Source organism: Mycteria americana, chromosome 5 (assembly GCF_035582795.1).
Source record: "Mycteria americana isolate JAX WOST 10 ecotype Jacksonville Zoo and Gardens chromosome 5, USCA_MyAme_1.0, whole genome shotgun sequence".
NCBI lineage: Eukaryota > Metazoa > Chordata > Aves > Ciconiiformes > Ciconiidae > Mycteria > Mycteria americana.
This window is the reverse complement of record NC_134369.1, coordinates 70,852,361-70,867,950: the sequence shown is the minus strand read 5'-3', so window position 1 is coordinate 70,867,950 and position 15,590 is coordinate 70,852,361. Positions and strand designations below refer to the sequence as shown.

The window sequence follows — 15,590 nt, the reverse complement described above, 5'->3', positions numbered from 1 at the left end:
GTGCCTGCCCGCCCTCCGAGCAGGAGGGCGAGGGTGTGTGGAGCGGGGGCACACACGGGGAATGGCCCACAGCCTTCGCTCAGCCCCGCGTCCTCACAGACCCACGGGCCTTTTGTCCCGGCTCTGGCTGCACAAGGGGCACGTCCGGGTTCTCCCGTGCCCACGGGCCGCGGTCGCTCCTTAATCCATAAACTCGTATCAGTCAGCACTGAAAACAAACCTTTGCCAATTCAGTTAATGGAATTTATAATTCGGCTGTAAATAATCTAATGATTTGTCTTTTTCCTTGACATCTTCAAAGCTCCCGAACGGCCTAAACCCGGGGGGAGCCGCCTCTGACAGGAAACCCTGGCATAGTGGCTGAGGAGAGGAGCCGTGGGGGGCTGCTGAGGAGGCTCGCCCTGGCCGTTACTGCTGCCAGGCACCGCGGGACGCCCGTATGCACACGTATACACACATATAGATAAATACTGGCACGTACTTTGTAGGCGGGGCGGGCGGCCCGCACGACGCCCAGGGGTCGGCTCTCTGTTCGCGCCTGTCGCAACGCGCATGCGCCTCGCCGCGCGCATGCCCCCTCCCGGCGGGTGCCCGGCGCCCCTCCGCGGCGGCAGGGGGCGCTGCGGCGCGCGGAAGGGCGGGCGGGCGCGGGCGGGCGCGCGCGGGGGGCGGGGCGGGGCGGGCGCGCGGCCCTGCCCCCGGCGGCCATGGCCCTTCCCGGCATTCCCTATGAGCGGCGGCTGCTCATCATGGCGGACCCGAGAGACAAGGCGCTGCAGGACTACCGCAAGAAGCTGCTGGAGCACAAGGAGATCGACGGCCGCCTCAAGGAGTGTGAGCGCCGCCCCGAGGGTCGCCGCTGTAGGGGATCGCCGCCGCTGAGCGCCCCGGAGAGCCCTGAGGGAGCCCGGCGGTCGCCGCGCCGCTTCCCGCGCTTCGTCATGGGCCTGGCCGGGCCCCGCCGGGCAGCGCCGGCGGCCGGGCTGAGGGGAGGGCGGGCGGGCGGGGGCCGGGCCTGAGCCTGAGCGCTGCCGGCCGCGGCGGCAGGGCCTTGCGTCGCGGCGCCCCTTGGCAGCGCCGTGGCCGGTTTCCTCTCCCCTTGGGAGAGCCCCGTGGGGCAGCCCGGGCCCTGCGGACCCTCCTTGCGTTGGGGTGGCCGGGGGTCAGGCCCTGCCGCCTCCAGATCGAGCCGGGCGATTGTCTTTCCTCAGCCTTTTCCCCTCATGAGGTTTTCCTGTCAGCCTTTTATTTTCCTATTGCAAACATCCTCTGTTATATCGTTCTGGCAGTAGCATGTCCCCCCGTGCAAGCGTCAGTGCTGTACGGCGGCACTGATACCTTTGGATTCGAGCTTTTTGAATTCGGGATTGCGTTTTTAGGCGCTGTCTGCAGAGTGTTTTCACTCATAAGAGATGCCACTGCGTTGAGGGCGTGCAGACCCTGGAGTTGCTGAGCAGGGGCTCCGCTGTGCTTGCAGGAGGATGACTTACAGGGTGTGCAGATCTCCCACAGTCTAGCTCTACCTGCTGCTTTTCTGCTGGTAAAGGGCCTGGTCCTGAGTTACTGTTGGAGTGAACGTTAGCAAAATCCTATGTTTCCTTCCTTTTCTAGTAAGAGAACAGCTGAAAGAGCTCACCAAGCAATATGAAAAATCAGAAAATGATCTCAAGGCCTTGCAGAGTGTTGGGCAGGTACGTAAGAGAAATGAGGTCGTAGCAGCCTGTGGTGGTGGGTTGGCAGTGAAATTGCCTGGAAGTAGCATTTCAGTCCATTTTTGGTATAGAGAAAGAGTAAGCGGGAATGGTACAGCTAACAGAAACAGGGGCCTTGCCATCAGGAACAGACACACTAAGCATATGCGTGTGTTTCTCTTGGTTGACGGAGATGTGTTAAAGAAATAAAAGTGCTGGCAAACAGCGTGAAATAGGAGAAAGAATTTCAAAGGTGACAGTCATCTTCCATGTCCCGAAACATGTTTTGCAATGGTAATTTATCTGTAGGCTAATACTGCACTTATTCTTTTGCAGATTGTTGGCGAGGTTCTGAAACAGCTAACAGAAGAGAAATGTAAGTACCCCGGACTGTTACATTCTTTGAAATCTTGAAAATAAGCTTTTGTAGTTAAAATCTGGCTAAAGATTTGGAGGAGTAAAGAATTAGAGTATCGGTGATTGAGTATTGGCAGAAAAACATCACGTGCTCGGTAGTTCAGAAGCATAATTCAGAGCAGCGAATCAAGTAAATTTGATTTATTTTCTTTTATCTTCTCTCTCCAGTCATTGTGAAGGCTACAAATGGACCAAGATATGTGGTTGGCTGTCGTCGTCAGGTAGCTGATCTATGTGAATATTCGTTAAAAGTCTGCTTTGGTCTTGAATATTAGCGTTGCTTTTCATAAACTGGGTCCTCAGTGGGATTAAGGGTTTTCTTCTTTAAGGTGCGTATGGCTATTTTATACTGGTATCTGCTTGCCCTCTCCCTTCGTAGCTGGTAGTAGTGTAACCTCTCAGTAAAGACAAAGCAGTCCAAAACATTCCTGGAACCTTGCACATGTTTTATTCTTTTCATTGAGTTAAAGCTCTGTCTTTCTGCCTGATATTGAACTCTTTTAAAATTAATCAGCACTATGAAAATTAATCAACTGTGTAAGGTCTCCCTTGCTGTGTTGTGAACACGGCATATGACCATTACTGTCATAGTGCTGAGCTTTAGATGTAATGTTATATAACTGTATATCTTTATGTATTTTTTTCTAATGCTTTTACACTCCAGTAAATAATTATGGTACAAAAGGCCCCTGTTCTAAACACTCTGAAGGATTTTTATTTGTCCTTAATGATCTTAAAAAAAGCCTTGTCACTTCTAGTCTACGAGACAACAGCTTTTTTACCTGCACCAAATTCTATAGAAGTTAGACACTTACAGAACCTTCATTACAGCATAATCCATCTTCTGCTGTAGTCAGCAAGAACCACTTAGAGGTACTCTTCGCTTTTTATTTTTATACAGAAGTATAAGGGATGTAGTGCAGACATGGTTTAAAAACTGCTTGTTGGTTAACTGAGCACTGAATGTGACCCACTTACAGTAATTAAAACCCGTAGATCGGCTATTCCTTACCAGAGCTGCCTGTTAAGTAGGAACCACAATACTTGGTGAACGTGTTCTGCAACTGCAGAGCCATTAGGGGAGCAAAAGTGAATCTCTAGTTAGATTTTATGATGTTCATCTCTGACTTTGAGAAGTGGAAGCAAAGAAGAATATGTATGAAATGCCAGACTGTAAGGTGTCTCTGAACAGAGAATAGTGACCCCAGGGAACGATCACGTATCCTGAGAAGGCAGCAGCATTTTACTTCGTTATTTTAATGCACTAAGTGTAAGATCTTTTAACAGCTGTGACCTCTCAGTGCATCTTGACCTGATTCCTTTATGGTGGAGAAAGGTCACTGCAGTTGAGCTTTTAACACATCACAATTGTAGCGTGTTCTCCTGGATTACGGAAATTATGAAAAATAGAAATTCCTTCAGTAAAAGGAGCACAGGTGTAGTATTGATGTTAGAGGTGGCTTTTCTTTCTCTTTCTGAAGAGAAACTCATGTTCAGTACAGAATTTTGAAATCTTCGTGATCCTATTTAAAGAAAGCAAATGTGTTTGCAAGACTAACATGCAGATGTTTTGCAGTATCTCTAGATTAGCTTAAGTTTTGTACGTGGAAGTGAAATTGAAGAACAGTGTAATAGCGCTCCAACGTACAAAAGTTAACCAACTCTATTTAGATGATTCATCCATACTGGTGGTGTGGTGGCTGTAGGAGCCGAGAGGCAACAAGCAAGTGGCAGAGCGGGGAGCCTGCTGTACTTTGAAGAATTTAAGAAGAGGGGCGGCGGGGGGTTTCTAGCTGTCAGGAGCTCCTGGTGAAGGCCCACAATTAACAATACTTAGCAGTAAGCAGTGAACAAAACTCATGCAGTAAGTATTTTCCTATGGTGTTGACTCTGTCAGTGGATTGTATATTTTTCAGTAAGGACAGACCTTTTCTCCTCCTTTTAGAGAGAAACTATTTGAGAAATGTGGGTACCAGTTAAGTGTGTCAGTTCATGTAGTATATACACAGAATCCTTGACTTTCCTCGATCATACCGACACGATACGTTTTTACTTGCATAAAACAGCTGCAAGAATTGCTAGTATTGAAATGCTCTTTGAATATGTGACTTAAAGCTTCATCCTTTTCAAGATGTTACGGTGTAAACTCACTATTTTCTTTCACCAGAATGAACAAAATATTTTTCTGGAACGTAAGTATACCTCATTCCACTTAGAGGCACGGGAGGTAGTCTTGAGGTTCTGTGTTGAAACAAGAGATAAATGCTAAGGAATAGGTTGTGTGTGGATGAGCCTGGCATTGCAGCACGTACTTTCAAGTTTATTCTTCAGTAAAAACGCTCTTTGATCTTAAAAGATCCTTGATTTGATACCAGAGACTAAAAAAACATATCCATGATTGTTTTCAAAATGTCAAAATATCAGGGCAAATAATTTCCCATGGAGTGTTTCACAGACTAGAAGAACTAGGTTTTGACCCAAGTCCTTGTGGCTGCACTGTGCTGCTGAGGAAGGGGAGCGATGCTGTTTAAATTGAAACAAAATTACTTCCCTATCTAAAGTGCATTTCCTAAGGAATTCAAGGTCAAGTGGTTTCTCTTTGTTTTCTTCCCACTGCAGAATAACTTAAATCTATTGGGCAATGTTGAATCTGATAGAATTTCAAGCTTTTACAGATTTCTTAAGATTAGGCAGCTGCAAAGTGGTCTTGTTAGTGACCCCAGTAAGGGAGGAGTGACAGCTTGATCCTGAACACTACTAGAGACTGAAGAGCCCACGTGGGCAAGGGACCTTATAAATCCCCTCAGCAGGGGTGATGAGAAGCTTCAGGCAGTGCTTGCAAGCAGTTGTCAAAATCTCTGTCGTTCAGATGCCATGTCAGTAAAGCTCAGAATAAATAGGTTTTGTATTCTTCAAATGTGGTTTGAGTACCTCCTATTTAAAAAAAAAAAAAAAAAAAAAAAAAAAAAGAGAAGAAACTAGAGTGGTGAGGTCTCTGATCATTGTTCAAGGTTGCGTTGTGTGAGAGGTGAGACTGGTCTCCTAGACCAGGTTTCTTAAAAACAAGGTGAGAAATGCAAGTTAGTTGTTTTAATCCAGCAGAATTTAGCAGGGTGTACTGGAATAGGACTGCTAATGTGTTTAAAAATCTCATAAAAATGGAGTAAGCAGACAAAAACTGCTGAGGCAGATGAGTGGGGCATCTGAGGTAAATGATAGCAAAAGAATAACAACTGGAACGGCTGACTTTGAAGATGGGATATAACTGGATATGCGAAAATGTGCAAATGATGGAGAGCTTGGAGAAAAGAGGTTAGGAACATCTATTCACCCTGTCAGTCCAGAAATGAGAAAGCCATTGAGTAGAAGGGTGGCAAGTTCAGACTCAAATGGGCAGGCTGTTTGTGTATCCTTAAAGGATTGCTTACTTGTTCTGAAACAGCTGGTCCTGTCCTGTGTCGAGCAGAGGGGAGGATTAGATCTCTCACTAATCCAGTCAGATTGACGGCAGTAACAACAACAAAAAAATAATTACTGTCTAGAAAATAGTATTTCTTTTCAAAAGTGGCAGAGGTAAGTTAGTGACTTGCTGTTCAAGATCTATTGCAACGTTAACAAAAATTCTTCCTGTGGTCTGGTTTAGTTTTGCTAAACCAGCACAACTGGTGTCCAGTTGTGACAACCAACAGGTTCATTGGTCTAGGCCAGCTCCTGGATCGCTTGTCCCAAAGATCACGTTCCCCTGAAACAGTGGGCCAGCTTTTTCCCAATTTAAGCATTCCCAAAAATGGTGGTGACGGGGACACAGTGTTTACTAAATGAGCTGCTTGGCATGTAGCTCACTAGCCTTATTTTCTTGTGTGTGATTGAGCAAAGAGTGCAAGCTGCAGTAAACACCTTGGCTAAAAACGGACATTGTTTTGGAGTGTGGTTCTAATAGAAATACTTTCTTTGTGCCTAGCTCGACAAAAGTAAGCTGAAGCCGGGGACGAGAGTTGCTCTGGATATGACCACTCTGACTATTATGAGGTAGGTTTCTGCTCTACAGCTACTCTTCTGCTTATCATATAAAGGGGGAAAAATAGTGATCTGAGTAGGTTACACAAAGGTTTGAGTAATCAGTTCTGTCATATTTTGTAAATGTTTTCTGCAAAGCAGTGCTTAAGTAAGGACAGTTACTTTGAGGGAAGACTTATGTGTCTGTTATATATGGTTTAAAAAGAAATTGCTTGTTCTTTAAAAAAAATAATTCAGTTACAACTCAGCATTTTCAGCAGTTTTTTAAGCTTTTGTTTGGTTGGTTTAAAACTGGAAAAAGTGCTAGGTTTGGGGTTTATTCTGTTTTTTCAACAAACATCTTGTTATCAAGGTGGGAAGAGAAGAAATAATTTTCGTAGTCACTGTAAAATTTATTGCAGTAACTTTATAAATGTGCCTGCACAATGAAAAATGTCTACTCTTAACTCTTGTTTCCAGATATTTGCCAAGGGAAGTGGATCCACTGGTTTATAATATGTCTCATGAAGATCCAGGGGATGTTTCGTATTCTGAGATTGGAGGGTTGTCAGAACAAATCAGAGAGCTGCGAGAGGTATCCAGTATCTCAAAAACACTTATCAAATAGTGGTATATGTTCTGAGTGAAGTTTTTCAGTGCAAAAATGTCTTGCTGACATTTGTCCTAAACTGTTGTGAGACAGGCTGTTAAAGGATCCTATCAGACGAGTGGTTTCCATGTTTCATTAACTTAGACTACATTTTCCTGTACTAGAAGATAACTTCTGAAGCGTTGTTTAAATGTTTTCCAGCTTTGTAATTGTCTTTGTGGCAAACAGCAGTGTGATGGCGGGGTGCTGGTGCACTCGTACTGAAGTAATACTGTTAGTTTGGGCATCAGTGGTGCAGGCTGTGCAAGCCTGCCCAGGAACGCGGGTGTTTGCAAATGAGCTCGTGCTGCTGTGAGCCAACTGACTGTAACGGAGGTCGTTTGTGTGTTGTGCACACACCTCACAGTAGCAGAGAAAGATTATTTTAAACACCAAAGCTCTATTTGCAAACTGGGTTATAACTTATCTGTACTGTTACAGAAGCTTGGATTGAGATTAAAATGAAGAAAATCCTCTGAAGAAGAGGGTTTGAAGGATCCAAGACCCTTTAGGCTAAGGGAGTGCTGTAAAGTCAAGTGGGAGGGCGTAGTTTGGATTGACAGCCAACAAACCAAACTTGAATTTTGCACAAAAACTACTAAAATTGCTCTGGGTAGTTGTGTCGTGACAGTAGCAAAACACTGTTTGTTTCTCTTGATGCCCTTTGCTCAAACCATTGCAGAGCTGAAGGCTGAACAAGGGCAGGATTGTGGATCGATCCGTTAGATCAACCTGACATTTTCTTACTTGACTAGTTCTCATACAAAACATGCTGCATGGGTAAAAAAGAATACAGGTATCTGGAAAACAGACTGGCAAGTGTACCATTAGCTTCCTGGGATTGCTGATCTATTTTAAAACTCAGAGTCTCTGTTTGTTTATCTGTCTTTTCACAGGTAATAGAATTGCCACTTACAAACCCAGAATTATTCCAGCGTGTGGGAATTATACCTCCAAAAGGCTGCTTGCTCTATGGCCCCCCTGGTGAGTCTCGTGAAAGGGTAACGAGTGCTTAGCTGTCACTTTCAAACTGTGGCCATAGCCTTGTTTGTTTCTTTTTTGGTTTTTTCCTTTCTTTTTTTTTTTTTAAAGTCGCTAGCATGCAGTGCTGAGTTACTAGTTAAACAGCTTCAATCTCTTGTCTGTCCAGGTACAGGGAAAACGCTTTTGGCCAGAGCTGTTGCTAGCCAGCTTGATTGCAACTTCCTAAAGGTAGCGTAACTTTACTCTTGCACTCGGACACGCACACACACGCTTAATCTGTTTGCAATCCAGTCTCTTCACTCATGTGTCTTTCAAAAGGTGGTGTCGAGTTCGATAGTGGACAAGTACATTGGTGAAAGTGCTCGACTGATCAGAGAGATGTTCAATTATGCCAGAGATCATCAGCCGTGTATCATTTTCATGGATGAGATAGATGCTATTGGTAAGGCTAATGGCCTGGAGGATGGCTAGAGTTTCCTTTTAATGCTGAAATTACCTATAAAGCTACAGTCTGTCCTCTCGAAAGAGAGTGTGCGTGCATGTTTGTTCGGAAGAAACGTAATGGGACAAGTGGTTCAGCTTCCTTCTGGAGCTATTACAGCTGGCTTAGAGCCATACCTGTTCACATCTGGCTTGGATATTTTTGACTATATGAAAAAGCATTTTAAAATGTGTGCGCTTAACTCTTTAAATACTACCCCTCCTTCCCCCCAGCTTAAAAGGGATACCTAATTGTCTTCAGACTTAATATTATACGGAGGCAAAAATAAAGTACTGTAACTTAGGAGTTTGGTATGCTGCAGGTGGTCGTCGTTTTTCTGAAGGCACCTCAGCTGATAGAGAAATTCAGAGGACTCTGATGGAGGTGAGTGTCTAATCCCTGACTATGTACCGTACAGTCCACATTAAATAATAATACAGATGTGAATTGTTACATTATGATCCGGCTTGTTAGAACTTTTTCTGAGTTGTTAATCTAAAGCTAAAAGTGAACTAGATGCTGCTTTTACAGAAGACAGCTGCACATCTGGATAACTCCACCATGAATACAACTTGGAGACTAACTGAAAGAATCTTTAAAACTGCTAAAATTATTTGGGATATTTTCTCTTCTTGCTGTGACTTGACTTTGCTGCTGCTTACCGCATCATCTTTGAAGGTTTGGAGAGCTTCCTCCTTCTTAAAGATGGGAAAGCGGAGCTTGTCTCTTAGTCCCAAAAACACTTACTCTCTAAAATTTTAGAACTGTTACAGTTTGATTTTCAAAACTGGGAGAAGTAGTTGTATTTCTTTGTTTCTGTACTAATTGCTCTGGTAAACTGGGTTGTGCGAGGAGAATTTTAAAACCACTGGTGACAATTAAGAATGCTGAAGCTAATGGGAAACTTCATTGGCCTACGTTTGCAAACAGTTTGCCTGGTTCAAAAGAACGTGTTTGCCTTGCATAAAGAATTAAATCACCGTGATCAAAGAGCAAGTACTTTGAATCTTCACAATGACATGTCTTCGTATGTGTGTATTAGTATTCTAGAGGCTGTTCTCCAATTTGAATGCCCTAGACTGAGTGCAAGACACTCAAAATGTGTCGGCCAACCATTGGCTCCTTTAGTACTTGCGCCGTTTTCATTGCCTTACTGTTTTAGCCAAGTCTTCCATGTTTGAGCTCTGTTTCGCTCAATATCTTTTTCTCTGGGCAAAGCATTTTCAGTGTCTCTCTTAAGCTCTCCTTTATTGCTTAGAGAATATGCAGGGAGCTGTGGCCTTCCCTTAGAAGGCTTGTAGCATTTTTTTTTTCTGATTCATCCGTACCGCTTTTATATCTTGGTGAAAATACTTATGCGGAAAACAAATACAATAGATGACACTAGGAAGGTTTTGAGTAGTTTAAAAACAAACTTCTGTTTTCTATTAGTTATTGAATCAGATGGATGGATTTGATACTCTGCACAGAGTTAAAATGATCATGGCTACTAACAGACCAGACACGCTGGATCCTGCGCTTCTGCGGCCTGGAAGACTGGATAGAAAAATCCGTGAGTTCCTACTTCACAGTGGCTGGAAGGAGGATATTATCCGTATGAATTGTGGTTTTCTGGTTTTCTTAAAGCTGTAATTCTTTCTAGATATTGATCTACCAAACGAACAAGCCAGATTAGACATTTTGAAGATTCACGCAGGTCCTATCACTAAACATGGTGAAATAGGTAAGTAGGAAGCTACCTGGATATCCTTCCTACTTCTGTTTGTAAACATGTGAAGAAAGTGAGTTGTTACGATGACTCTGCCCTTCCAATTCCTTCCCTCACACCAGCCACACAACTTCCCCTCTCTTGGAATTGTACTTCTTTTTTTTTAATTCAGGATATGCACATCCTGATTGAATTGTTGCTAAGTCTTCCTTTGCAAAGGAGAACTGAATATAAACCCTTGGAGAACAGGTGTAAACTGGAAAATTAACATGATTCTCATCAGGTAGTTTCCTGTTTCTAAAGGAGTAGCTTAATGCAAGTAAACAGCATTTTCATTAGCCCCCCCAAAGAAAGAGAAATTGTTACTGTAGAAGTCTGAAAACAATACGGAATCTTTAAAAGTCATGGAGAAACTTACTTTGGAATTCAGAGATGGCGTAATGAAAACCTTGTTGTCTGAAACAAAGCTTGTCTTCGGTTAGTGGTGTAGAGAGCTCTCTCCAGAGCGTGAGGGGGAGAAGTATCTATCAGATAGAATGGGGAAGGTTTATTTAACAGCTGTGTTACTCTAAACTGACCAGTCTTAGTTCCACAGTGACACTTCAGAGCTTTCCTCAACAAAACTGTAATTGTGATTTGCCTTTAAAACGACGTTGGCTGCCTTTTATTTCCGTAAGGCCCTGCAGACCCTGCCTGCTTGTTCCCAGCCCCGTGCGACCCGCCTCCGCCTCTTTGCTGACACGAGCTATTCATGCAGCCAGGCAGCGTGATCTGGGTAGTGGAACTGATCTCGTTCACCATCTGGCTGCATGAACAGCTGCAGCTCAATAGAGGGGGTGGCTCGGGAGCGGCAATGAGCTGGGGGAGGGCGAGAAGGGATGAGGATTGCCTTTCTTAGCAGCAGCGTTGGCTTAAACATGCATGCGACTATAGTCTAAGATAGAGAAGAAGCTCCAAAGCAAATCATGAACCTGAGGTAAAGTACTTCATCCTTTTTCTCCTATCTTCGGGTGCTGGAGTGGAAGCAAGGTAGGATCATTCCTTTACACCATTTAGCAAGGTGAGCTGTCAGATGGGTACTAGCTAAATTTCTGTATGTGATGTGGGAAGACTGTGATGCTCAGCTTTGAGATCCTGAAAGGAAGTCCAGAACTTATCAGCAAGGTGGGGTGTGAATTGCATTAAAATCCTAAGATAATGAGCTCTTCAGGTTCCAGCATGAGATTCTCCTGCTCTAGTACGGGAGTCTACTGAAGACTCTCAACTTACCCAAGCTTGCCATGTTCAACATTGCTTAGTCCCCTCGCGTAATTTTTTTGACTTTCCAATTACAGGGAAACTTGTTTATAGCACATTGTGCTACATGGAATTAAAATAAAGTTGAGGAATTTCTAATCTCTAGGGTTTTTTGCATTCTTAAGATAAAAACTGTCAGTTGAAATGTTTTGAATTTCATACAGAAGGTAAACTGTTTTGAAAAGTTTTGCAGAAAGTTGATCTTTTTTAATAAGCAGCCTTGCAAAAATTGGAACTTGCTGGAGGCTCAACAGACACAACGTTTTAGAGATTGATTCTAGAAACTATAACCATAACCACTTCTTTAGTAAATAAATGTGCATAAAATATCAGGCTTAATATATGAAGACATTAAATGCCTTTAGTAGGTGCAGTTGTTATAAGCGGAAAGGGACTGAGTTATGATCACTTGGAGATGAGTTTTCTGTTTTTTTACGTCATTTAAATGATAAGAACATTGCCTTGATGCAGCTTTTCTTGCATTTCGTGTTGATGCTTGTAACCACAAGTTAGTAACTTCGGGATTTAGTTATATAATACGAGCTTTCGGCTGCAATACATTTTTGTCTTACTGAAAGGGGTAATAGAGCTGATTATCTCAGTTAATTTAATTTACCAGTCTAGTGGACAGCTATCTATTTGCACTGAAATCAAAGCAAAGTGTTTCTTTGTTAGCTGCATATGTATTTCGTTGGCATGCGTAAAGGGAAGTGTGAATTTATTTCTAATTGGCATTCGTGTTTTATGAACAGATTATGAAGCAATTGTGAAGCTTTCGGATGGCTTTAATGGAGCAGACTTGAGAAATGTCTGTACTGAAGCAGGTATTTTCTTAACTCTTGATGTGCTACGTCTTGGTTAATGCTAAACGTTTGAGCTGTTTCTCTGATACTTCTGTCAATAGATTAAAATCGGGAGGTCAAAAATGTTCTGCTGGAACACAGCGCGTGTTCACTGACTCACTTTTTGTATTCCCTTCTTAAGGGCTAGATAGCTTTTACTCAACGAAAATGGTAGCACCTGGATAGCAGCAAAATGCCAAAACAGTTGCATATTTCACAGCGTGTCACGCGTGTCTGGACTGTTAAGCAGAAGCAGCAGCCATGGTGACATGCCCTGAAGCTTCCATGGAACAACTTGAACAAAATCTCTTCTCTTTCTTCCAAGTTTCCTTATGACCTTCAGTCACATAGAACTTGATTGTTTACATCTTCCCTCTAAAGTTACAGATGAGTCTCTTATCGGGTCTGCGGATAAACCAGCTAGGCGTACAAACAGTCCAGCTGATGTGTGCGGATCTGCTGCCAGTTAGGAGCAGTAGCACTGCATGCACGTGACACTGCGCCTGCTAATATCCCCTGCCACACACAAGCTGGATGCACACAGAGTTACGTGGGTTTGGGCACTCTCCTGTGACATGCGTGGTGTAAAAGGTCTCTGTAGTTCAGGTTCAGCACGATGGGAGGGGAAAAACCAGCCATACCATTTCTGAACAGGAGCTGGTCTCTAAGCACCTATGGGCTGAGTTATCGTGACATCTATCATGCTATCGCATAAGAACTAGATACGTTCCAGGCACAGCGATGGTACCCTTTTTTCTTTCCAAGTCTCTTAGTACCTGGGTGACTGGAGACTTAATACTATTTTATGCTTTTTCTACATTACAAATTCATTGTACGCTTAGGGTTTTGCCTGCATGGGAAGGCTGAGCAACACAGTAAATACTCGTAGTTTAAAACAAGTTAATACATTTCTTCTTAGGGATCACTGAAGAAGGTGATCTCAGAAGTTTTCGCAGTCAGAAAGGTGACCTCATTGAAGTTTACTCCTCTTCCCGACATCCAAGAGTTGCATGTAACAGTCTGCATGCAGACAGTGTAACTTGGATCCTTTTTCACTTTAATTTCAGTGACTCTTTATGTGCTGTCGTCTCTGTACTGTTGCTGCGAGGAGCACCAACTTACTCTTGCTGTTAAATTATTCTTCACAGGTATGTTTGCGATCCGTGCCGATCATGACTTTGTAGTTCAGGAAGACTTCATGAAAGCTGTTAGAAAAGTGGCTGATTCTAAGAAGCTGGAGTCCAAGCTTGACTACAAACCTGTTTAAATCAACCATATAATTTGTGATTGATTGCAACGTCATACTGGATTAATGTATAAAAAGAGAGAAATAATGTACCTCTTGATTATCATTGTAAGGTGTTTGTGTAACATGTATCTAGTAATTTGATAACACTAGTTGCAAGTTGGCTACAGAAGTGTGTTTTCTGTACAATTCTGAAATACAATATTCATTACAGTGCAGGTTAAGTAAAATGGGTGGAGATGTGTGCTCTCAGCAATTATGGTGTGAATTTATAAATGTGCCTGAATGGGTTAGCGGACTTTAAGAAAGTCAGTTTGTTTCTTGACTTTTTTTTATATCAGTAAATTTCCTTCCCCCAAACAGTTTATGAATAAAACTTGTTTAAATCTGCTTATCTCTGTGTACCTTCTCTGTAACTCTGGAAGAGAATTGAATTATGTGTCTTCAGTATTTGAAGAGCAACTTTTCTCTGGCATAGGGATTGTATTGGAGGCCTATGCCTTACGTACCAAACGGAGGCAACCTTTCCCTCAGACGGAGGAGGGACAAGTGGTATTTCCTCCTTCGCTGCTGAACTCTGGGAAGAGGATTTAGCTGAGGTAGCATTTAATTATTGCAAGTAAACAAGTCTTTTAAAATGTTTTGCTGTCTTCCCTTATGCTAGGATAACTCCTATCCTGAATGCCAGTTATAGACAAAAGCATCAAAACGGAGGTGGAGAAACTGATAGCAGTTTGATATCTGGAAGTTTTGATTACGGCTTTCGGGGTGGTGGGAGAGAGAGGCGAGATGGATGTCCTTTCCGAGTTCCCATTTCAGCTGCTCTGTGTAGACAGGAACCGTCCGATATACTTTGAACCTGTGCTGCTTTAGGCATGTCAAGTGATGTACCTAATATTTCTGGAGCTCTGAACAGGGCTTTGCTGTCCACCTTACGAGGTTGGAATTTGGCCTGATGCGGGTTGCCTTTGTGCTCCCTGACAGTTGACTGCTGCAGCTGAGTAATCACTGAAACAGAAATAAAACCATAGAGGCTAAGGTGTTGGTGTTTTTAAGGGCATCTGTCACTATGTCTCATTTTTGGTTTCTAATCGGTTCCACCCTGAGGGGTGTGCCTGCAGATTGACTGACTGCACTGTGCAATTTACCTAAATATTAGACTGGAACAGTAGTGGACTAGACTGTACTTCTGGCTACTTCTGATTATCCTAATCGGATTACTCCAGCCATGCTCAGCCCACAGACAAGTACGTTAGATTAACTCTAGATTTGCCAGGAAACACACTGTTTAACAGCATTTCCCTGGCAGTTTTAATAGCCATGGTTGAATTTTTTCCCCTATCCCTATGAGACAAAACAGGTAGCGTAAGGTGTAAACCAGTTACAACAGGACAGGCCACCATATTTTCACATTTATATGGCTAATGGTTGTTACGGCCCTTTTTTCTGGTTGGGATGAAAACTTCCTATCATGATTGTGTCAGGAGTGTAAAAACGCAAATCTCAGGTGTAGTTTACTGTAACACCCTTCTGAGTGTAGCTCGTGCAGAGCTACAGTGCTACCCCCAGTGTGCTTGCAACAATTAGAAAATGAAATAAAAGTCACTTTCTGAGCACTATAGGGACATAAACAGTGAGCTGAGCTTCTGGCATTACCTTGGAGAAGGGTAAGACTGTTTCCTGAAGCCCTGGGAGTGGTTAGAGCTCATTTTTGGAGTTCGGGCCATAAGCTAAGGCTGCTGATACCCGTCCCTGTTCCTATTCCAGATGCCAGCTGGAGGTGGGAGCTGCAGTTTTACGGTTGCTTTCTCCTTTGCCATTTCATTTTTCATCTTTCACTGAAAGGAAATCGCAGTGTTGAAGGAACGGTTGCTGAAATGTGATTGTGGAAGGTTTCTCAAGGGGGAAATGAGCAAAACATTTAAATAGTTTGGGGTGATATCTTACAGTCCAGCAGAGCATGGGACCAGGGAACCTCAAAAGGTGGAAAAATAGGTTCCTGCCCCAGGACTGGTGTGTCAAAAGGCGTCTCCCATGTGCAAAGATGACCTGTTTGAAAATGACCCCGTTCGCGGCATCACCTAAATTTGAAGCAGGCAGCGTCTTTCTGATGGCGGATAAAACGAGCGCCTGCTCGCCAAAATGGAAGCGGTTTGATCCGCGTATGAGGAGAAAGAGACCACAGGCAAAGGTTGGGCGAGGGGAAGGCGACGAGAAGAACGTCTTCGGAAGCGTTAACGGCCGCGACATGGCGGGGAGCGCGCCCAAGGCGCTGCGGCG

At 43.5% G+C, this 15,590-nt stretch overlaps 1 protein-coding gene across 1 annotated transcript; it reads left to right on the top strand.

The window, feature by feature from the left end:
- Nucleotides 1-676: 676 nt before the first annotated feature.
- PSMC6 (proteasome 26S subunit, ATPase 6) lies at nucleotides 677-13,704 on the top strand. The gene is made up of 14 exons (XM_075503934.1): nucleotides 677-834; nucleotides 1,612-1,691; nucleotides 2,028-2,067; nucleotides 2,277-2,329; nucleotides 6,070-6,137; nucleotides 6,585-6,699; nucleotides 7,650-7,737; nucleotides 7,904-7,965; nucleotides 8,056-8,179; nucleotides 8,541-8,602; nucleotides 9,650-9,770; nucleotides 9,861-9,941; nucleotides 11,975-12,046; nucleotides 13,213-13,704. Exons 1-14 carry the CDS (start codon nucleotides 708-710, stop codon nucleotides 13,329-13,331), a joined length of 1,212 nt encoding a protein of 403 aa, XP_075360049.1. The 5' UTR covers nucleotides 677-707; the 3' UTR covers nucleotides 13,332-13,704.
- Nucleotides 13,705-15,590: the final 1,886 nt, after the last annotated feature.